The sequence below is a fragment of the Cyprinus carpio genome, chromosome A23 (assembly GCF_018340385.1).
Source record: "Cyprinus carpio isolate SPL01 chromosome A23, ASM1834038v1, whole genome shotgun sequence".
Taxonomy (NCBI): Eukaryota; Metazoa; Chordata; class Actinopteri; order Cypriniformes; family Cyprinidae; genus Cyprinus; species Cyprinus carpio.
In genome coordinates, this window is record NC_056594.1 from 9198555 (window position 1) to 9222952 (window position 24398).

Below are 24398 nucleotides of genomic sequence, written 5' to 3' on the forward strand. Positions count from 1 at the left end.
AACAACAACAACAACAACAACAACAACAACGTTACAACTAACCCAAAATTACAACATATTTAAAAGATCATAATCTACTTATGTGAACATTTTCCACAAACCCAAACGGTGTAAAGACATTTTGGTCACACTTTACATTATAGCGTTTATGTTATTGTTGAAGGTATTTTTCCTGATATAACTGATTAAGTGATATCAAGATTACATAATATCAATATTAATGAGCTACATGCATCATTTTATGGAGCAAATTTTGTATTTACACGTTCTCCTTTATACGGATTTTTTCTCAACTTTTAGGCTATTATCTATACGGTTGTGTAATTTTTAACACCTTCCGTGGAAACTCTCTTTTCAAAACCCCCATAAAGGTTTGTCAGCCGTCGCTAGAGGTAAGAGTCGCAGTTATATCGGCTAAATCAATGAGCAGACTCCAGCTGGGTGGGCGCACATCGGGGGCAGTGGAACTCGAGCGCGAGCAGGAGCGCGCGCCGTTGATTGGATAACAGAGCTGTATAAATTGCCGCACTGCCGTATTTCTCTCTTTCGTAGAGATTTTGTCCAAACCTCAATGCGGTCTGAACAAACTGTCCAGGGCCGTCATACAAGAAAGCCTTCGCGCACAGTACCCTCTTATTTACAATGAAGGAGAGAAGAATCAGCCAGCCTTTGGTAATGCGTTGTAAACTGGTTTTAGTAGGAGACGTGCAGTGCGGGAAAACCGCAATGTTGCAAGTGTTGGCCAAAGACTGTTATCCTGAGGTATGTCCTGCTCTCTCATGTATTCACTGAGCGGCTATTGATGTGTGTGTTCGCTAGTAAGACACTTGGATGCTTGCTTATGTCATTATGCAACCATATACTGTGACTATTACGCACTACGTTTGATTATTCTGTATAGTCATGCATCAAGTTAATACTTCATGTATCTTTCTCATCTGAGTTGTTGTGCACGTGTTGACGCTGGGGGGGGAGGAATCGACGCTTTTGTAGCAAACCACCATAACCTATGATATATACTGTGAAACTAAATGCTGTTTTAAAGGAAATTAAGTGTTTTTATAGAAAGGTGTTTTTATAATTTTTTATTTCGTTCCCCCACCCCCACAGACATACGTCCCAACAGTGTTTGAGAACTACACAGCTGGACTGGAATTAGAGGAGCAGCGCGTGGAGCTTAGTTTATGGGACACATCAGGTGAGAGAGAGACTGACCGACTAACAGCTGGACAGCGGTGATACCGGTTTACGTAACAGAGCATTTAAACTGATGAACACATTTGCACTCAGTAATTATATATATATATATATATATATATATATATATATATATATATATATATATATATATATATATATATATATATAAGCCTAAAAATGTTTTTTTCCATTCAATATGAGTTATAATGCTATTAATTTTACATTGTACAGAAATCATTGTACAGAAATCAGAGGTACAACTGCTCTGACCAACATTTATTCATTCCAATAGTAGTAGTTTTAGTCGCCTATATCGGTCTGAATACATGTGGTCTGTTTACTACTTGCTCCCACTTCACAGTGAAGCTGCTTATGCTTGTTTTATTCGTTTTCGTGCATACAGTGAAAGTAAATTACAATATCAAATACATTTTATTGGCTCTTATTTTTTTCCAATAGTACTATTAGTTTTAGTCACCAGACCTGAGTCAGTGGGGTCCAGCGTGGTTTTGGACCCTGTTTACTTTCACTATATGGATGAAAATGAATAGAAAAAACATCAACAAACAGCTTCAAAGTGGAATGTTAATGTTCATCACATCAGTTGTGGCTCTAATTTTGTACAATGTAAGAATAATAAAATTATAACTCATATATATAAAATATACACTCATTGTAGTAACTAGTCACTGATCCTCTATTTATTATATAGGCCTATGGGCTAGTAGGTCAGTCACAGGAAAAAGATACCATAAGCACCTGAGCCCTGAGTCAGTAAACACAAGCTGACATGTGAGGCTGCAGTAAGTGGGTGAGAGGGTCTGGCAGCTGCAACACCTGAGACCAATCCTCAAGCGTCAGACACTGGCGGCGTGCCGTATTTACCTTCTGTCTGCCTCTAGATCAGACGAGACAGACAACTGGTTAATAAAATAATCAGGCCCGTGTAGGACAGCACAAGGTTTTGGCATGTTTTGGAATTTTCTCATTGTGACACACAAAGCCTTTTCAATGACGTAGGTGGCTTTTAAGAGATACTATGTCTCTTTTTTGAAGTAGATTACACAGATCAGCTCCTGTTCCAGGGACTATGGTTTTGTCTATCAGATTAATTTGGTCAGGGAATGTTTAGTCTGTGTGTTTGCACATGTATCTCATTAAGAGTCTTACAAAGATTAGGTAGTAGTAGAAAGTTGTGGTTCAGTGACTGATAGCTGAAGCTCTTACTTTCTTATCTAGTAAAAAGACATGGAAATTTCTTCCGATAGTCTCACTTCTGTAGCATATTTTTGTATTCATGGAGCTTTAAGGGTTGAAACAAAACTCTTAAAGGAATAGTTCACCCAAAACTAAAAATTCTGTTATCATTTACTCACACTCAGGTGGTTTCAGACTTGTATGACTGATTTTCTTGTGCAAAAAAATAAATAAATAAAAAAGAATAATAATAATAATAATAATAATAATAATATATATACATATATATACATATATACATATATATACATATATACATATATACATATATATATACATATATATATATATATATATACATCTATATATATATTATACAATATATATATATATAGATATATATATATATATATATATATATATATGACGAAGAAGAATAATGTATAGACAACAACAATGATAGTTCAAAAGAACATTGAGGGTGAATGTGTTATTTTGGGTAACTATCCCTTTAAATTTTTAGGTTTCTCTCCTGAAAATTATTACGGTTCTCACACCAGTAATGTACCGAACAATCCCATCTTTCATTCAGTCTAAATCATTATGTTTGTAAACTCTGTCTCACTTGTTTTGAATGGGTGTGTTATTTATTTGATTTGTTTATATATTTTGTATAACTTTCCCTTTCCAAATGCCCTTATTTTATAACTGATATTACAACCTAGATTAATTTTGCAATAGTGTATACAGTATGTTTAATATTTTTAAATCTCATAGCTGCTGTCACACTGCATGCCGAGTGAAAGCTGGGTCCTTCAGGGTCATGTTTCATAGCACATTGTGTAACGTATCAGTCAGTGATGCCTGGTGAGTCTGAATCTCTTGACTGTCATCATGCCCGTAGCCAGCTATGAGGTCACCGAGATAACAACGTTATTATCTATATAGCGATAGTTATTAATGAAAACTATAAGAGTAATATGTATTGTTATTGCATGAATAATAAACAACTAATAAAATTATCCACCCCTAACCTATAGTAAAGTATAAACAAATTTTGATGCAACAAATATGGTATAACTGTGGTACAATGTTCATCCCTCCAAAAAAAGATAAAACATCTTTCACAAACATCTACATGTCTGTCTCTAACGTGTTTTGTATATGATGAGTTGTATTTGTAGGGGTTATTATAGCACAATTTTTAACCCCACCCCAGACCTCACTAATTTTCAAACCCTGGCTATGGCCATGACTGTCATGCCTGACTGCTTGACTGAGTGCCTGCTTGCTAGGATGAGTGGATGGGATATTGTTTTTCTCTAATAGGTGCTTGGGTCACCACACTTGGCTGTATGTCACTTTCATTAATAATTATTGTTCTGTTTTACTACTACTACGAATAATAAAATAATTTGTATTATAAAAAGTATACATTACATTATATATAATATTATAAAGTTAATTAAAATTAATATATATATATATATATATATATATATATATATATATATATATATATATATATATATATATATATATATGAATAATTATAGAAATAACTTTTATACATGTGACAACTGGTTGTGAATGAGCTCTTAAGCAAGGAGGACTTCCTGTCTATGCTCAGTTTAGCTCAGGGTATTTCCTGCTGTGCATTTATTATTAACACACTGCCTTATCGTGGAATGTTTAAAACACTCTAATGGAATTTCCCAGTCATACTGGCCTAGAACAGTGAAACAGCTCTGGAAAACAAACTAACCCCGGGCATGGAATCCAGGGCTGGGCTTCCCGATAATGTTGTCTCTTAGCGCGCTACGAAGACTCTAAAGGTATATCTTAACTAAAGGTATACCTGTTCTAGGCGTGTTCCCCGAACTGTATCTTAGGAGGCTACTTAAGACATACCTCCTTACGTGCGATGTTACCAGGTGCTGTCCTTGGCGGTGGTGCTGAACTGGCTGATATTGATGCCTTGAGAATCTATTATTTATTCAATGAACGGCTTTTTAAATTCGTGATTTTAAATAAAGACACGGAACTCTTTCCTGTTAGAATGCAACAAACTTGTGTGAAACTTTTACTTTGGCTTTGCAGCATGCATCACATCAGGGAATAAAACCAAGAAAGAAAAATATATACCCAAAGCACCTCCCAGTGGTCACCACATAAAATACAAGGGAAAAACCTACAGGAGATATTGCTTAATAATTTAACAGCTTTTAACAGAAGAGAGAGAGAAAAAAAAAACACCTTGGGCTTACGCAAGTCCGACAGAAAACCATTCAGGTAAGAGTGCTCATTTACTCCACAACCAGGGTTGATTGCCCAGCAGCCGCATCACATATTGGTGTTTTAAGCACTAATTTATGTTATTGGATGAGCTACTTATATAAAATATATAAACAGCTACTATGGCACAGAAAAAAAAATAGAAACAGGAGAGCCACCAGCAGCTGAATTTTGGGGCAGAGATGGTAGGCCTGGTCGAGTTTGTCTATTTTTAAAAAATTTCTTTATCTTTATTTTTTTATTATTTTTAAGTATTGCAGCTTAATTGAACACTGGGTGTATTACTTCAGAATTAATTTTGTATAATTTCGTATACAGAAGGTATACTTAACTAAGAACGTTTCAGGAAACACATTGTAACGATAAGGTACAACTTAAGATATAACTTAAGAATAATGTAGCATTAAGAAGGTTTCGGGAAATGCAGCCCAGATCAGAAGTAAAAAGGGTAACTGTGAGGGGAAAATACATTTTATCATGCACAACATCTGACTCAGGATCTTGTATATGGAAGATCAGAGCTGGAGAAGCCAATCAAATAGCTCCCATCTATTCCTTCATTAAGCTAGTTAGACTTTGTTAATTGTGCACAGCTTTGTTAATTGGGGACGCGCAGGAGGAACACTAGCAGAGCGGTAGACACTTGTGCACCCACATGCAAACACTTATCAGCATACATGAACAAACACACACACACACACTCTAATCATGACTAATTACAGTTTACAGTTTTTATAATTTATTTTTCAAACAGTAGCTATGGTCAGGTGTCAAGAGCAATTGCTATCATGTACAACAGATACAGGGAGATGTCTTACCATTGAGTTTTACATCTGCCCTCTCACACAATAGATCTACAACTCCACAACTTAATTTGCTACAGTGGCCTTACTGTTGAGACCTGTATGGTCTAGTGTGCATAGTGATATCAGGGTTGTCTATTTTTTGTTTTGTCTCATCATATCTCTCCTCTTTTTCTGCTGGTAGGCCATATATTCTCTGACTGAACGTAGTGAGCTGAGTCACTGTCTACATATACAGCAGTAGTACGTGACTCAGAGAGGCTCACACAACATCCATCTCTGAGCTGAAAGTTGATACTCTAATAAGGCAAAAACAAGAATATTGGGTAAAATGCGCCCTTTAATGGACTTGCTTTATTTTCTATCGACATAGAGCCATAGTATGAGAGTTTTTATGTGTGCATCCTTCAATGCCGCTGCTGTAGTTATGGAATGAGATGAGGTCCGGTGGGCACAAGACCTCCTCTGCAACTCATTCTGTCAATAAAGGAATCTCCGAGATTCGCCCCCACACATGCACACACCTATTACAAGAACTGCTGTATGTTCGCTATTTATGTTACTCAACCATTGCCAAGTTACATTCACTCCTCTATCACAAGCATCTCATTTGACACCAAGTTTCCATTATTAATTATTATTTATGTGGTTGCTCCTGCAGGTTCACCGTATTATGATAATGTCAGGCCTCTTTGCTACAGTGACGGAGATGCTGTTCTGCTCTGCTTTGATATAAGTCGCCCTGAGACCGTCGAAAGCTCTCTGAAAAAGGTTGAAGACATTTTATGACTTCATTTTCTATTACTCATTTTTTCTTTTCTTTTTTTTCAGTTAAAATATCTAAAAATCCTTAAAATTTACAATTTTGCTTAAGCAACACATCATAAAATCTTTTTAGAAAATGCATCTTTAATTAGTGTATTTTGTCTCATTGCACAGGCAAATTTTTTTCACTTGTTTTAAGTAGAAACAAGTTAAAAACAAATGAAAAAAATGAAGGTTCAGTAAGATGAAATACACTCATAATAAAGATACAAGCTATCAAAACAAGTCTGAAAGGGATAATTTAACCAAAAATGAAAATTGTGTCATTTACTCACCCTCACTCCAAACCAAAACGACATAACTTACTCTCCCAAAACAAAACAAAATTTTTTTTTTTTTTCACATAATGAAAAATCAATGTTGTTTTGGACCCCACTGACTTTCACTGTAAAAATACAAAATACTTTTGGGTGAAGTGTTGCTTCTCAAGTAAAAATACTCATTAAGAAAATGATTTCTGCAGTATATTAACAGCTCTCTCCCTGCAGTGGAAAGCCGAAATCATGGATTTCTGCCCCAGTACTCGAATAATCCTAGTCGGCTGCAAGACAGACCTGCGAACAGATGTTTGCACACTGATGGAGCTGTCCAATCAGAGACTGACGCCCATCTCCCATGAGCAGGTCAGTCGATCACACCCTTTCTAGACTCCTCGCCTTTCTTTTTCCATCTCTGACTTCAGTCTGTCTATTTTTCTGTTTTTAGGGCACCTTGTTGGCGAAGCAGGTAGGAGCAGAGGTGTACCTAGAGTGCTCTGCATTCACATCGGAGAAGAGCATCCACAGTGTGTTCCGCTCAGCGGCACTAACATGCCTCAACAAACTGCAGCCCCCCATAAAGCAAACCCCCACTCGCCGGCTGTCCAAACGCCTTCTTCACCTGCCCAGTAAAGCAGAGCTCCTGACCTCCTCCTTCAGCAAGGAGAGAACCAAGAGCTGTTCCATCATGTGAGCTCCATGTGCGCCACTCCAGTTCCAGAAAAATATATATTTTTGCTCTTGAAAGGGTTGGTTTTAAGAGGAGGGGAGGTCATGATCTTTCATGACCCCTTCCTCTCTCTACACTTATGTTGTTCTTCTTCCATTCTGACACCCCACCCACAAACACACTCTTACCTATGACAAAGAGCTGCTGCCATTGTTCAAGGTTTTCGGCTGTTACACATCCTGTTATCGATTGAGTTTACCAGCATATGGCTTTACATGAACTGCATTTTGTATCAGTGATCAATCAGTCAGTCAAAGAAGGAAATGCAGTGAATATTGGACACTGTGAGATATTTTTGTGGGTAGTCTTTATTTGTTAGCGTGCATACATGTATGGGAATGTGGGATGAGCTGTGAACGTAATTTAATATTTAAAGGAAGAGGATGTGTTTCTGTTACACAGTATGCACTTTAGTAAACATGGATGTGATTGTTGAATGGGAAGTGAGAGGATGATTGAATACAGGTTGGCATTAGTTGCTGTTTCAATACAGAATTATGCTTTGCTTGTAGCTGAAGTCTCTGGCACTGATCTACGATGTGAGATCTCATGCATGCATGAGAGGAGGAGCCAAAAAAGATTTTATGTCCTCCTGAAAAAGGCGGACAGTGTCATAAATCTGCTAGATGAAACATCCAATCACATTTGTACAATCCAGATGGATTGGACATGCTGAAACACTCTTTAACTTTCTCTCTCTCTCTCATTTCTAGTCCTTCTTGAGCTTTCTTCCCCTAAAGAATATAAATGGACATAAATTTCAGCCAATGAGGACAAAGCCCAACATTGCCCAGGCCATTTCTCATTATAGAGCAGGAGTTATTGCCAGAAAGACCCCTTCCAGATGTTCCAAGCGTTCTTTTTTAGAAAACAAGAACTTTCACTGAAGTAAATTTAGAGATGGGATATACTAAAGGATATTGCAGTCCACCAAAACTGATCAATGTTGCATAAGCGAGAAAATGATTTGAATGTTCCAGTTGACTTTTCTTTTACAGTAATCTTAAAATCTGCCACAACACCTAATTTTCAATAACATGCCTGTAAAGATTTGACTTCTCTTGTCATGTGGTGAAGTTACTGGTTAACTTGGGCTGGACATTAGATTGCATTATAATTTCAGTGATTCTCATGCATTCGGTCAGATCACTGTCACGGAGGACTCTCTTCTCATGCTAAGCCTCAGTCTGGTTTTAAATCCCACAACCCCTGGTTCTGTAATGCTTAATCATAAAACAACTAAATCCTCACTTTAAGCTTATAAATGGCCAAGTGGAAATAAACTGAGAAGGTCAGACGAGACAGCATTACAAAGAATCTGACCTCAAAATAACTTCCAACATAAGATCAAATTTAATATGATCAAAGAAATGGTTTGTGGAATAATTTACACTACCAATCAAAAATTTGGGGTCAGTAAAAGCTACAGCTGAAAATTCAGCTTTGCCATCACAGGAATATATTAAATTTTTAAATATATTAAAATAGAAAACCGTTATTTTAAAGAGTAATAATATTTCACAATATTACCGTTTTACTGTGTTTTTGACCAAATGATGCAACCTTGGTGAGCAAAAGAGACTTCTTTCAAAAATAAATACATTTAATTTTCACTAATTTAATCCAAAATGTTGTAGCACTGGATATTGTGAAAACTGCAAATTCCGTCAAATCTAAGTTTGCATAGTCATATCTAGAGAATGAGAATGAAATACTGTACATATAAACTGGTCTTGCCTTAAGCGCACATTTGTACTACTTTGTTATTATTATTATATCACTGACTTTGTAAATTCTCAGTCTAGTTCATCTGAAAGCAGCTTTAGGAGGTTGTTCATCACTTCATGCTACATGCACTGATCACCAATTCTACACCGTTGCTTAGCAACAGACAAGTCAGTTAAGCTGGTCTAAATGTCCGAAAACCACTCGAGAGAAGTTGAGAGAGAGAAACAGGGTGTAAACAAAGTGAAAATAAGGATGTTTTCTCACTGTAGCATAACAAATGTTTTTTTCATGGCTATAGTTTATAGTTTGGAACATAAATCGTCTTACAGACCATCATCTTGATATGAATTTGTTACTGTTGTCTGGTTTAGTAGCACCCTTATATGTTATATGTTTGATGTGGTGGACCTCCAAAATCTTCCTTTTGTTACTTAAGTCTGGACGTACATATGTTGTGCATAATCAGTTTTGTACAGCCCTTTAAATGAAGTCTGAGAAGGAAACCAATTCAGAACAGACTGTATGATTGTGTGTGCAATGTAACTGTAAGTTATTAATAGTTGATTATTGCTGGTTCTGTTTTAGTCTTTCGTTTCAGACAATCTATTTTATATGGAATATTGTGTATTATTTTTCCTGTCTCTGATGTCATGTATCACTCTTAAATTAATTAAACCCTGGATTTGGTCAGTAAATTGTGTGTGTTTGCAGATCCAGTGGCAGTCCAAAATACAATGAGAAAAGTGCCATGTCTGTATAAACATTTAATATAGAAATGAAATAAAATAATGTTTCCCAGCAATCTCTATCAAATTAATTGCAGAACCATAAAAAACTGGAAAAGTCATGGAAATACATTAGTCAAAATGAGTGGCAACCCTGTATCTTAAATTTCAGGAGAGATTTCATAAGACAAAGATCCTTTTATGACAGATTCTTGAATTGCCTCTTTATTCACTCAATTACCTGTTTATGGCACTCAAAACTAGGCCAACAGGTCTAAGAAAAACCAGGAGTAAATCATGGGATTCTGCAGGAATAGTATGGGACAGTGTACTGAATAATAAAGAGGCAGAAACAAAAATATTTCCTTCAATAAGCACTGTACATACATCAAACAAGGCCATGGAATATATGGTGATATATTTTTTGGTAAAATAAGCTTTAATTTAATAAAATATACCTTGAACAATTTTGGTCCATCAATTTTTTTATGAATCTATCTATGCTTTATCCAGTTTCTAAAGCTTGCACATCATCCAGGATTTCTCAATTGCATCACATACCAATAGAGCAAACTCTGTCACTGATCCCTACACTATCCATCTCTTCACAATGTTCCATATTACTTTACATCAGTGCTTCTCAATTGTGATAGACCATCATTTGGGTTATACGTCTATTCTGAAAAAGCAGAAAAAATCTTGTAAGTAAACATTTAATCAGGTATAGTTTGGACAGCAAAAACGAAACAGGCAACTTCAAACAACCATTAAACGCTATGATATTTGGGCAAAAATCCATCTCTCAACTGACAGAAGAAATCAAATTAGGCATGCTGTAAATTACTGACTAGTGAATTATTGACCACCAAGAAGCATTACAACCCTTGAGTTTTTCAAATGTTTTTCATGGTATTAATAAATTACAATGTAGATATGAATATACATTTTTAATATAAATGTATAATTTAATATAAAACAATATTACAACCATTTTTAATAATAAATATATTAATACATTGGTTTAATGTTTTTTTTTTTTTTTTTTTTTTTTTTTTTGGTATATTGCGTTGGGTCAGCACTTGAGTCCCAATGAAATTCAACATCCTGAGGCAAAACCAGCTCAAAAGCACTAATATCATGTTCCTCAGTCAGTTCTTTAGCCTAGTACCTTTAAATGGTAGTGTACATGTTCACACTATTAATAGACAAAGAGTGCTTGTATACCTCACCATGTGCAGCTCTTTCATTTAATGCATTAGACCAAGTCAACCTTGACCAGTCACAGCTTAAAGCATGAATTTCAAAGGAAATTTCTAGGAAAAGGAAAAGATATAACCTGGATAAAACAGCAGAATCTGTTAAGCATGAATTTAAGAGGAATGTTATGAAAGAAAAATCCTGTAAAGTAAGGGAATGACAGAATACCAGCTCATTACTAATCCCTCACTTCCAACAGACAGAAACCTAGTGAGAGAAACTGGGGAGAAATCAGTAAAGGGAATGAAATATACTCTCCAATTACTGACGAGCTGCAGTCTGCCCACAAACACACAACCATCAAACCAGCCACCGTGACTCCAGTGCTAACAATGCTATAGATCCTCTAGAACCGCTGAAACAATGTGGGATCATAATGACAGGAGAAAACACATGTTCAGTATGCGAGTTCAGACCTTCAAATGTGCTGTCTACTCTTTCTTATGCACCTTTTCTGCTTGTGTTATTCGCCTGCTCATACTTAGATTATCAGAGGAATGTTGTTTTAAGGTTAAAAAGGAACTTTCAGTGCGGTTTCAATGCAACAAGCTCAGTCAACCCTTGTTGAATCAGTCAAGGTGACTGCTCTCTGGAGCAGACAGCACGTCACACACACAAGAACAACTGCTGGACTCGAGGCCTCAGGAGAAAATGTACATAATCAGCATATTAAATTTATTCATATATTAGCATAAACAATGTGAAACCTCTCAAATAACATCATCATACATTTTTTATTTATATTACACACCTTTAGAGATGCAGGACTCATCTAACTTACAATGACAAACCGTAGTTCACTGCAAAACTCAGATACATCCGTCAGGCCAAAGAAGATGCTTACAGGAAGAGGGACAATGTCTTGCATAAACAGGCTAAATACACACTGGAAAAGGACATCAGAGTGGCAAAGAGGAATTATTCTGAAAAAAGAAGGACTCAGTTCACTTCCAGCGACTCAGCATCAATGTGGAAAAGTCTGAAAGAGATCACCAATTACAAGACACCATCCCCCAGAACTGTGGAGAATCAACAACTGGCAGACAATCTGAACGAGTGTGGAGCTCAACACACTCAAAACAGTGGAGATGATACTGGACTTCATGAGAAAATCTGGTCGACGCTGGTCGACGCTACAGAGCTCTGAGCACCAGAACGACCAGACACAGGAACAGTTTCTTCCCTCAGGCAATCCATCTAATGAAGACTTGACAATAACTGTGGAACGCACAACACTATTTATACACACATACACTTATTTATCTAACACTAGGGCTGTCAAATGATTAATCACGATTAATCACATCCAAAATAAAAGTTTTGTTTACATAATATATGTATGTGTACAGGGTATATTTATTATGTATATATAAATACACACACATAAATTATATATTTAGAAAATATTTACATGTATATACATTTATATATTTATATTCTTATATTTTATATTATATATAACTATATTTAATATATAAACATAACATATTCTTCTTAAATATATACATGCATGTGTGTGTATTTATATATACATAATAAATATACACAGTATACACACATATATTATGTAAACAAAACTTTTATTTTGGATGTGATTAATCGTGATTAATCATTTGACAGCCCTATCTAACACACATACTTAGTCTACACTTCAAATTTGCACATAATATACATCTACATACAAAACTGCCTATTGTAATATACCCGCACATACAATTGTCAATTTGTATATTACTTGTTATTTCTTACTTATTTGTATATTATATATATTTGTATACATCCTACTTATTTGTATTTTTTATTCTTTTATTATGTGTTTTTTGTTCTGTCACTGTCATTCTGTTGCACTGTGGAAGCTTCTGTCACGAAAACAAATTCCTCGTATGTGTAAACATACCTGGCAATAAAGCTCATTCTGATTCTGATGCATGATACATCAGCAGCATATTTGTTATCAGATCTTTTCATGTATCAGGATTGCACAATATTTGATATATATATCAGATGATTTTTTAATATTTTATTGCTAATTTCACATTTAAATTAGCTTTGAATAACTTTGTAAAATGTATAAAAAAATTAAATAAAATAATTTAACATAACAATAAAATAACATTGCGGTAATAAAAAAAAAAAAAAAAAAAAAAAAAAAAAAAATAATAATAATACAAATTCCAAACCCAGTTTGGAAAACCCTAAAAAACAATAACACACAAAAAAAAAAAAAAAAAAAACAGTGAAAGTAAATGGGGTCCAAAATAACATTGGACAATCTTCTTTTGTGTTCTGCCAAAGAAAGTCCTATTTGCAACAACATTTGATGACTTTAATACGGTAGTGTTCCAAGAGTTTTGCACAGCTGATTTCTGCTGCATTGGCAACAGAACAAAACAACCGCACACGTGCCCTCATGGAGCATGCCTCTTACACTGCCATGGGTTTTTTTCTTGCCAACAGGCCTCCAAGGCTTCCCTAAAACCCATGAGGTAAACCCAACCCCCACTATCACTCACTCTCACGCATATGTACAGCGTGTCACAGTGAACCCCTGAGGTATGCTGATAATGGATGAGCATATTTGGCTGTTTAATTAGCCAACCGTAGTTTCATGGCATCTGGGTCTCTGGGCCATAGAGAAGGAAGGAGGTGTGGGATGCGTTTGGACAGGTCAGGATGGCCATGCATGTCTGGACTCTGGAGTTAAAAGTAGCACAGGGATTTTGCTGGTTACAGCTGAAAACTATGACATATGTCTCTTAAGGACAAATTTTAACATATGGTGTGACACAGTAAATAACTAATTAGGTCAGGGTGCATCACACATGCAGTAGTGCCCACAATCACAGCAGGGTAGGGCAATTTCTCAATGATTGTATATACAGCAATATCATGCAGATATTGGTAACTTGTTTCTTACATGCAAAAAAAGAAAAAGTGTATCTTTATTTCTACTTTGATACAATCTTTTCATGTTTAAGGAGGAAACAAACAATGACATACGACAATGAAGCCTGATTGCAATTCCATGTGTATAATATGCTATCAATCAAGTATCACAGCAACCGACGATATGCCACACAATGAAACGATGATTAAAGATATATTTTAAGAAAATTGCTTTCATAGCTTATCATTATCAGCATGAGCAGTAAAGACAAAGTTAGAGATTTTAGAGAATTTGGAGCAGCTCCAGACTGATACAGACTAAAGCAGGGTCTACAACAGGGGGGTCCAAGGTGGGATTGCAGGGGGTCTGCCAATTACTGTTAGAAAAAAATAATTTAATCTAAAAAAATACATGCAAAAAAAAAAAAAAATCAAAATATTTTTATATTACTATAATATATATATATATTATATATATATATGTGGGTGTGTGTATTTACCATATATCAAAATATTTTTATATTACTATAATAATAATATTATATATATATATATATATATATATATATATATATATATATATATATATATATAATAAGTAGGGCTGTCAAATGATTAATCACGATTAATCACATCCAAAATAAAAGTTTTGTTTACATAATATATGTGTGTATACTGTGTATATTTATTATGTATATATAAATACGCACACATGCATGTATATATTTAAGAAGAATATGTTATGTTTATATATTAAATATATTTATATATAATATAAAATATAAGAATATAAATATATAAAATGTATATACATGTAAATATTTTCTGAATATATAATTTATGTGTGTGTATTTATATATACATAATAAATATACCCTGTACACATACATATATTATTTAAACAAAACTTTTATTTTGGATGTGATTAATCGTGATTAATCATTTGACAGCCCTAATAATAAGTAACTTTAAAGTTAGTTGGCTAGTACAATTCAATTATTAGTACAATTAAAATATAAAGGTACATAATCAAGTATATGACTGTACAATACCTAACCATTATTTAAATAGCTGTGCAACCTGCTGGAGATACATTAACCAGAAGACATCCTGTATTTTCCCAGAGAAAGCTGACATGTTGATTTTTATTCAGAAAAAAAAAGTAGTTTTGCAAAAAATCCTAAGTTACATGTTGAATTTGTTGATATTACCAGGATTGTTTGAATTGAGTATTATTTTACCATAATATTTTTATTAGCAGGTTAACAGTTTAAAAATCAGAACCAGACCTGGAAAATTTCTTACAATTCCCAACTCTAAACCTTAGCATCATAACAAAGTGTGTAAACACATTAATATTAACATTATTTTCCACCAAGGGATCCAAAGGTTGAAAACTCATGGCATAGATTAAAGTAAAATTCAAGATATTCAGAGCATGACTGCTAGTTATCTGTAGACAGTTCACAACCCACATACCCAGAAGGATCGGTATTGTAGGCAGCTCTTTATGAGTCTCAAGGTCACACAAAGCCGTAATCAAAATTACACACAGCCTTGAGTGTGCCTGAGAAGAGCAAGTATGTGAGAGAGAAAGAAAAGACAGGAGTAGATATGAAAACATGAGTATTCTCTTTGACTTTACAGTGTCACACAACACATTTACCGCAGAAAGCATGTAGTCATAGCAACAGCAGCAAAGTCTCAGTGCAAGTGTGTCTGTGTGTAGGTGCGTGTGCACAGATTTACTTTTCAACGGCCTGAAAGAGAAAAATCGTACGAAATAAAATATTTAACAGATTCAGCTCTCTTTTGAGCACACATACATTCTCAGTGTGAAGATGAAAGCGGCCAACAGGTGCTTATCTGGCCAACTAAAACAACTAGATTTTAATTAACACCTGTGCCCTGCGTTTATCAGTAATTGAAACCGTATCCACGCAACCCTTTCCGTGCGATGACCCCATTTGAAATTCATTTGATTTGAATAAACGCAAATGATGATCAAGACTGCGTATTAATGTTCATAATACTCCGAGATAGTGGTTGCTGGGTGAGGTACCATTAGTAATTGATGTTACCTGTAACTCAAACAGCAGGCATCCTCCTTAGATCAGAAGTGTGTCAGAGTCTGTCTCTCCAGCACAAACCCCCCCATCAACACTCTGCACCTGTTTTGAAGGAAGTTCTCTTTCTTCCCAGAAGGAAGGGCTGATAAAGGGAAGCCCGGCTTTGAGATTTTCCACTGAGGAAAAAAAAAAGAAGTCACTTCCACCCACACACGGAGAACACCACTGCAGGAGGAGGAGGATGTGAACTGAACAATAGAGACTCGTGTGTCGGTGGAGCTCCGTAGCTGAAGCTCTGACATGCTTCACCCTGTCGCCCAGATAAGCCTCTCTCCCCTCTCCGCTTCTCTACCAGCCCCTCATCCTGCCCCGCAACAACAGCCATTGTTATAAGACAAACATTACAGTCTATTTCTGTCAAGGCTGATCAAGTAAACAAGGTGGTGCTGAACTTGCACCGCCAACCTCATTTTATTCATCTTATCACTGACTCTGTGCAAAACAAACTCTAAAAATAGGTTTGCAAGCTGCAATTTCAGTAATGTAGGAGCTAGTTGTCACACGAGAAGTTGTCACAAGAACTATATATCAGTAATTAAGAGGTTTGGAGTCAAAAATCAAATCATACAAATGTGTGCTTTCTCTAGCAGTAGTTTTTATGTGGATTTCAAGCACTGTGATACAAACTTCCTTAAATTAGAATCATTTTTGTGAATTCTGTCCTCCAAACTTTCAAAATCAGTATATTTTTGCAATCGCTAAACCAGTGAACATCATTAAACCACCACATTAGCATGTACTCAGGTGAAAGTTAACTATAAAATAAAGGTAGATTTTAACTGAAACCTGCAAATAAATTTCAGGTGAGGACATTTTATGAACTGTTATAAATGTAAAAATATGAATTAACTGTTACTTTTTACAGTACCATTCAAAAGTATGCGGTTGGTGATTATTATTTTTTATCTTTTTAAGTCTTTTGCACTTACCATGCATTGACCAAAATAGAGTAAAAAATTACTTATTTAAAATAACTATTTATTTTAATATATTTTAAAGTCTAATTACCTAACTCCTGTGATGCAAAGCTGAATTTTCAGCATCATTACTCCAGTCTTCAGCGTCACATGATCCTTCAGAAATCATTCTAATATGCTGCTCAAGAAACATTTCTGATTATTATAAATATTGAAAACAATTGTGTTGCTTAATATTTAGGTGGAAACTGTGATACACATGTGGGTCTCTGATAAATAGAAAGTTCAAAATAACAGCATTTATTCGAAACAAAAATAATCTGCAACACTGTAAAAGTCTTCAGGTTGCATGGTGACAGCTTACCCCATATTAGTGAATATTTGAAGTGGATCAAAAAAGATCAAAGATCATCAAAGAACGCATTTTGGTGAGAGGTTTTGATCCACTTCAAATGTTGACTAGTGTAGTATGACAACATGCTCTGCTATTAGGGGATTGTATATCTTCAAGAACAGGAAGACAATTATTTAAAGTGCTGAAAAAGGATCCATGAAGGACGGCAGGAGTGCACTTATTCAGGGAAGAGTTTTATGTCTAAAATGGCTTTGACCAGTTGCTACATGAGAATGTGTCTGTTTAGCCACTCAGGAAGCTGCTAGTAATTAATATAGGAATTAAAATCCTCTAACGTGCACAAGGAACACACAGGCCTTGCTTAACATGAACGTACTGAATTCAACACTAAATAAAAAGAAAGACAGTGAGAGGTGTAAATGATACTAGTACACTCAGACACAAGTGCTCTCAGTCAGACTCTCTCTCTGTGAGGGCTCTCACTTGTACAAGAGTTCCTATGAGCTGCACTCCATTAGGATTTACCATCAGGTACTTACTATGAAAATTCATTTTGAATATGAAAAGAGTTTGCAAGAGACTTACAGCAACAAGACCCTTTATGAAAAACACACACACACACTCCAAAACAATCCAATATCTGTTTCAGTACATGAGGCCTGGGACTGTGCTTTTTCCTTCCATCACAGGATGCCTTAGAGGGGCCCTTCAAACACTGGCACCAGACAAAGGCCTGAGATGATATTCCTGGTGACGGCCCACCACAACATGCAGAATAATCAACAATAATCAAGAATAATATGCAGTATCTTGTCTACTAAAAGAGGTAGTCCACTCCTCCCGTAATACAAATATAATAAAAATACTCAAGGAAGTCCTGCCCTCCTGTGGTAAGACTCTGGAAATAAAAATAAAAAAGCATTTCAGTGTTTGATGATTTTATGCTGAATGCAGATATTTTAAAAAAGTTGACTGATTTTCTGTGAACCACTGTATTTTAGTACATTTAAATAATATTTTAATAATTTTTCCTCTGATATTTACAAAAAGTATCTAGAAGGGATAGTTCCCCCAAAAATGAAAATTCTGTCAAGTAAATATGTTTGTGATATAAAGCGATCATATATCTTCACAACACTTGAAATAAACGGCTTCATTTTACAATGATTGTATGGCCTTTTTGGGTCTTCTAATTTTTGGTCACCTGGACTTTCAATGGAGGGACATAAACCTCTCAGGTTTCATTAAAAATATCTTAATTTGTGTTTAAAGATTGATTAACCAAAGTATTACAAGCTTGGAACGACATAAAGGTGAGTAAATGATGACAGAATGTTCATTTCTGGGTGAACTATCCCTTTAAACAGACTATTCATACTCTTATGTTGTTTATTTCGTTTGCTAACAATGTCCAGTAGTGCATTCACATGAGAATTGTCATATTTATTTATTTTTTTAAAGAAGAAAAAGAAAAAAAAAAGTAAATTTTGCTTTTTGTTAATAAAATTTGGTGTTGAAAATGACATTTTGGACTTCCAAATTCATTGTTTGGCTAAGGCTAATTACACAGTTAGCATTAAATTACCCTTAATACACACAAATAATGAATTAACTTTTCTTGCACTTTTTGACAATAATGAGGACTTCACTGAAAATGAGACACAGTAAAAACATGTGTAAGTTACATATTCTTTCACACCTGATATTTACCAGATATTTATCAAGTTCTTCATTGACACAGTCTCCTTGGAAAATAAGTACTTTATAAAAACTTTATAGGGACAAAACTGGTAACCTGCACGAGTTCGCCTGATTTAAATCACACATCGATGCATTCATCTTCAACCTGTTGTAGTGTCTCGAGACTGCAGGAGCCCCTTCCAGCGCCTGGGGCCTAACGGAGAAACACCCGAAACAGGCGTGCGGACAGTCCACATGATTCAACATAATCATAATAACCCACTCTCTTCCGAGCCTTGAGGTGGCAGCAGAGCAAGTAGAAAACTGCAGCCGGGCCCGAGACCAACGAACAAGGGCTGGGAGTCGATTCCAAAAAGAATCGATTCCGAGGCGTTGTGAATCCAGAGTCGATTCCAAAGCTTGGAATCGATTCCATCAAGGGGAAAAAGGCTCTTTACAGCCTTTTTCAGTTCAACAAAGCGTTTCTATTGGAGTCTCTGAAACGGAAGGCTGCACACACATTTAAATTCACGAAAATAAACTGAAAGAAAACGAGTCGGTAGCTTAATGATCATTTGAATTTTAGGATGCAGCCTACCGTTTGAGCATAGATCTATACACTAGATATGTAAATATCTATGCCGTTTGAGAAGCACCATTCACCTCCCTCATGCTCACGAGAGTTGTGAGATATTATTTTAACTTTTATATTTTTATTACCATTCGCCTCCCCCGTGCTCGCTAAAAGTTATTACAAGTCTGATTAGTTTCCTGATTCGGACAGAGAGTTTTTTAGGATTAAGTTCCTTAAATCTAAAAAAAAAAAAAAACAAAAAAAAAAACAAGCATCGAAAAAAAATCGAAAAACAGTGAGGAATCGATTTCAGAACCAGGAATCGGAATCGGACTCGATTCCAAAAATTTCGGAATCGAACAGCCCTACAACGAACATGAACCAAGTGCGTCATTTCCTATTTACGTGAATTTTCCCGCGCTGCCTGCAGGGTCTGCTGTCATTGAGAATAAACGCTGAACATTTTAAGGATGCCGACCTCAGATTATGACCCAGCTTGTTTGCCTGACTTGTTGCCGCTTTATTACCGCAGACTGTTCCCGTTTTCTCAGTACTATCGCTGGTTAAGTTACGGCGGTGGTGAGTACATGTCAGTCTGTGATCACACAGCGAGCCAATCACTGGCGCTTAAAATGCTGTTTTCAGTAGTTTGTGTATTTACATTGAAAAGTCGATCTTTATCGCTTCAGTTTAACCGATATGGTTTCTGCATGCGTTTTTTTTTATATGTAACAATGTTTACGTCTCTAGTTCAACATTTCTAATTTTCTCAATTCTCTTAATTTTGCCTCTTGCAGTGTCTAAAAACTACTTCCAGAACCGCGAGTTTTCCTTCACCCTAAAAGATGACATTTATGTGAGATATCAGTCCTTCACCACTCAGAATGAGCTGGAGAAAGAGATGCAGAAAATGGTTCCCTACAAGATTGATATTGGAGCAGTCTACAGCCACAGGGTGATTATATTATAGTCGGCCAGTCCTGTGGTCAATATCTAAAACAGCTAATTTTAAACAGCTTTTTGATACTTCTTTTTATATTGTGATTATGCATATGCCTTTGAGGTTTCTGTGACTTAAACATATTTAGTTTAATAGTATTGTAGCTATGTAGTATAGTCATTACGTACATTCATTCATATATATATATATATATATACATATAATTCATAATATATATATATATATATATATATATATATATATATTTATTTTGTTTTTTTATTTTTTTGCTGTAAAATTTTGTAATTCAGTTTCATATTGAACTGAAAAGATCATTATGTCTCTGGTTCTGTGATCGACAGCCCAGTCAACATAATGCAGTGAAGTCTGGCACCTTCCAGGCGCTAGAGAAGGAGCTGGTGTTTGACATTGACATGACAGACTATGATGATGTCAGACGTTGCTGCAGGTATACAGATGCCTTCTCAGCGTCTTTAATCTCAATACATAAGATGCTTATGGAATAGTGATTTTGTTTGTTTGTTCTTCAGTGCTGCTGATATCTGCTCAAAGTGCTGGACTCTAATGACCATCGCTATCCGTATTCTGGACCGGGCGCTTCGGGGTGTGCATAACTTCTCATCAACACACATTTACAGTTTACAGTAACATCATAACAAATGAAAGCGGTTGTAACATGCATGCGCTGTTTGTGTGGTTCAGAGGACTTTGGATTCCATCATCTCCTGTGGGTGTACTCGGGCCGGAGAGGCGTGCATTGCTGGGTTTGTGATGATGCTGCAAGGAAGCTCTCAGTGGCGGCACGGTCTGCCGTGGCAGAGTATCTCAGTTTAATCAAGGTATTCACATATCAGATAACTGATCATCCTAGAAATTGTATTATGGATTTGTTTATCATATTCAGCTGTGTAATTTAATGAATGAATTGTGTGTCCTGTGCATGTTTATTTAGGGTGGTGAGGAGACTGTGAGAAAAGTTGTGCTGTCAGATCCAATCCATCCTTTCATCAAGTAAGTGGGAATGATGACTTACTTAAGTACATAATGTGTAAATGTTAATGATGTAACTGCAGTCTCTTGTTGTTTTAGTCATTCTCTGTCTGTGGTGGAGCGCTATTTCTGTCAATACGCCATTGTGGAACAGGACATATTGGGCAGTAAGGAGAGTGTAGACAAAGTGCTTGCTCTGCTGCCTGAAGATATCCTTTCATTCCCAGTAGTGCTGTCACAATACCAGTATTTCACTAGTCGGTACCAATACCAGTCAAATTTCACAATCCTCAGTGTCAGATTTGGTACCATATCAAAAAATATCGGAAATACTTAAATTGTTCATGTTGTTCACACAGTATTTGATTAGTGTAAATGACCTTTTTATAAGAGGAGCCCAGTTGACTGTTATTTCTTTAAGTCTGACTGCACATATCAAAAAGGACCTGACAGTCTATTATCAGGAAGAAAAGAACCCAATGAAGCGATGGGACAGACTCTGCACGCTGGTGGAACATAAAAAGGTAAATGCAAACTACTCGCACAGCTGACCGCACAACAACCTTGAGATCTCCTCTTTGTAGACCAATAAAGCCTTTCACCAGGGAAGGATAGTTCAGTTTCCTATCGTTTTCATTTGTTTCTGTGTGTCTGTGAAGTCGAGTATTAAAAAGGGTGGTCAGTACTTCGATAAGGAGATCATGCTGCAGTACTGTTACCCACGCCTGGATGTCAACGTCAGTAAAGGAGTCAATCACTTACTGAAGAGCCCCTTCAGCATACACCCTAAAACAGGTGAGAAGGAATATTACCAGAGTAACTTACTTTATACACTGCTGTTCAAACGTTTGGGGGCAGTAGGATGTCTTTTTTTTTTTTTCCTCTAGCAAGCATAAGAAATTTTTTGTAACGTACATTTGTACAATGTATCACAGTTTCCACAAAAATATTAAGCAGCACAACTGGTTTCAACATTGATGATAATAATAAGAAATGTTTCTTGAGCAGCAAATCAGTGCGTTAAAATGATATTTTTAATCAAATGCAGCCCAAACTTTTCAACAGTAGCACATTCCTAGTTTTTAGGTGCAAGTTTCATCTGTACATGTGTTTTACGTAGGGCTGCACGATTAATCGCATGCATTTGTCATGCGTGTCTCATCAGTAAAGCCGGTTCCGTGATTAGCGGTAAATATGCGTCACCTGTTTTCAAATGCACCGGGAGTTCATACACAGAGCCGTAGTTCACTGGACAAGCTAGGCAATATCGTGTTCATAATCGAATGCGATTAATCTCAATTACGAACAGAATATTGCGTAGCTTGTCAGTGAACTACGGCTCTGTGTATTAACTGCCGGCTCCCGTTTGAAAACAGGGTGACAGACATTTACCGCTAATCACGGAACCGGCTTTACTGATGAGACACGCATGACAAATGCATTCTATCAATCCTCCAGCCCTACAATTAATCACAAGGTAAAATGGCTTGCTAATGTCATTTCAATTTAATTTTAAACATCTTTTTGTATTTAATATTTTCTTTAGGTCGAATCTCGGTGCCAATAGATCTGAAAGAACTGAATACGTTTGATCCTTTCGAGGTGCCTACGATCAGGTAAATGCTGAATATATCAGCGTCCGTCTTTGTCAGGTTGTTCCAAATAAGGTGACAAGTGCTTTCTTAAAATACTTGAGGAGCTTGTCTGAAGTTAGAAATGCTAGACGCACTGGTCTCTCTGTAGTCTGATCTGTGAGGAGCTTGAGAGACCCAGAGCAGATGAGGCGGAGGACGATGACGTGAAGGACAAGGAGAATGAACAAGAAGCTGGAGAAAGACGCAGAATCAGAGGTGAGCTAACATCATGTTTGACAGTTCAGTTTATTCACAAGTTGGTATAGTTCAGGAGCCAACCTCAGCTCTGTGAGCAGGTACTGTGTGCTAAACATGTTTTTGGTTATGTGTAGACTATAAGCGGACCAGCCTGGCCAAGTATGTGAAGGTCTTTGATCGGTTTTTGGAGGCAATGGCTCGATCTCGGAAAGGAGAGATGCTGCAGAAGAGTGGTGCGTTAGAAACAAGTTTCTCCGTTTTTCTGACTTTCATGTCCTTAACATACACTTGATTTCAGCTTAGGGATTAGGGATGCATGACACATCAGTTATTGGTCGATATTGCATATTAAATTGTGCATGCTCATATCCTCTACTTTTACAATTAGATTTGAGCATTAAATGACAAAGTTCGTCTTTTAAAAAAACTATGTAAACTTTAGTCAATATCAAAATAAATATCCAGTTTATTTGATTTTGTTTTATTCAGTTAGACAAAATAGTTCATAATTTCAATATTGGTCATGATATGAAAATAAGGATTGGCTTATCATTGATTGCATCCTTAAACTGATACTGGTTCTAGCTGATGTGACTGTGCTGAATATTTAAGTGATTATGATTTTATCTTTTTATTTTTTTTTGCAGATCTTCAAAAGGACTTCTAAGACAGAAGTGCTGGAAGTATAAAACAGTTGTTTATCAGAAAACACATGTTTATCTGCTGACTGTCTACTTCTGAGGATACAGACATTTTGACATACAAAGAACTATAACCTTATGCTCTGAAACATTCCATTGGAGGATCAGTCAAATTATGAAATGTCATTTATTTCCATGTGATATTGTGTTCCTTTACTTTTCTAATGGAAATAGGTTTTCATGGGTTTTGTAAATCAAACTTTTGTTTCATTTTTCTACCAGCTAAATAAAATAACTTGTACAAATCTCTTATATTTGTTGTCTGGTTAAAAGGGGGGAAAACCCACAAAATTACAAAAATGGGTTGTTGTGACATTTGGATTGAGTTAATGACAAAGCAGTGGGAAGCTAAATGC

At 35.9% G+C, this 24398-nt stretch overlaps 2 protein-coding genes across 2 annotated transcripts; both read left to right on the forward strand.

Annotated features, from left to right (window-relative positions):
* The first annotated feature begins 447 nt into the window (after positions 1-447).
* On the forward strand, positions 448-10224 carry LOC109086527 (rho-related GTP-binding protein Rho6-like). Its single transcript, XM_042712946.1, has 5 exons — positions 448-762; positions 1111-1198; positions 6157-6266; positions 6809-6943; positions 7026-10224. The coding sequence occupies exons 1-5, from the start codon at positions 643-645 to the stop codon at positions 7269-7271; spliced, it is 699 nt and encodes a 232-aa protein (XP_042568880.1). The 5' UTR covers positions 448-642; the 3' UTR covers positions 7272-10224.
* Positions 10225-19946: 9722 nt separating this feature from the next.
* On the forward strand, positions 19947-24294 carry LOC109049264 (DNA primase small subunit-like). The gene is made up of 13 exons (XM_042712955.1): positions 19947-20137; positions 20356-20513; positions 20861-20967; positions 21050-21123; positions 21222-21358; positions 21472-21530; positions 21609-21718; positions 21942-22033; positions 22169-22304; positions 23056-23125; positions 23253-23359; positions 23476-23574; positions 23989-24294. Exons 1-13 carry the CDS (start codon positions 20029-20031, stop codon positions 24006-24008), a joined length of 1278 nt encoding a protein of 425 aa, XP_042568889.1. The 5' UTR covers positions 19947-20028; the 3' UTR covers positions 24009-24294.
* The last annotated feature ends 104 nt before the right edge of the window (positions 24295-24398 follow it).

Coding starts and splice junctions, on each gene's coding strand:
- LOC109049264 (XM_042712955.1), top strand. CDS start 20,029: ATGCCGACCTCAGATTATGACCCAGCTTGTTTGCCTGACTTGTTGCCG. Junction 21,359..21,471: donor AGTATCTCAGTTTAATCAAG/GTATTCACATAT, acceptor ATGTTTATTTAG/GGTGGTGAGGAGACTGTGAG. Junction 21,719..21,941: donor GCTTGCTCTGCTGCCTGAAG/ATATCCTTTCAT, acceptor GTCTGACTGCAC/ATATCAAAAAGGACCTGACA.
- LOC109086527 (XM_042712946.1), top strand. CDS start 643: ATGAAGGAGAGAAGAATCAGCCAGCCTTTGGTAATGCGTTGTAAACTG. Junction 1,199..6,156: donor TAGTTTATGGGACACATCAG/GTGAGAGAGAGA, acceptor TTGCTCCTGCAG/GTTCACCGTATTATGATAAT. Junction 6,944..7,025: donor CGCCCATCTCCCATGAGCAG/GTCAGTCGATCA, acceptor TTCTGTTTTTAG/GGCACCTTGTTGGCGAAGCA.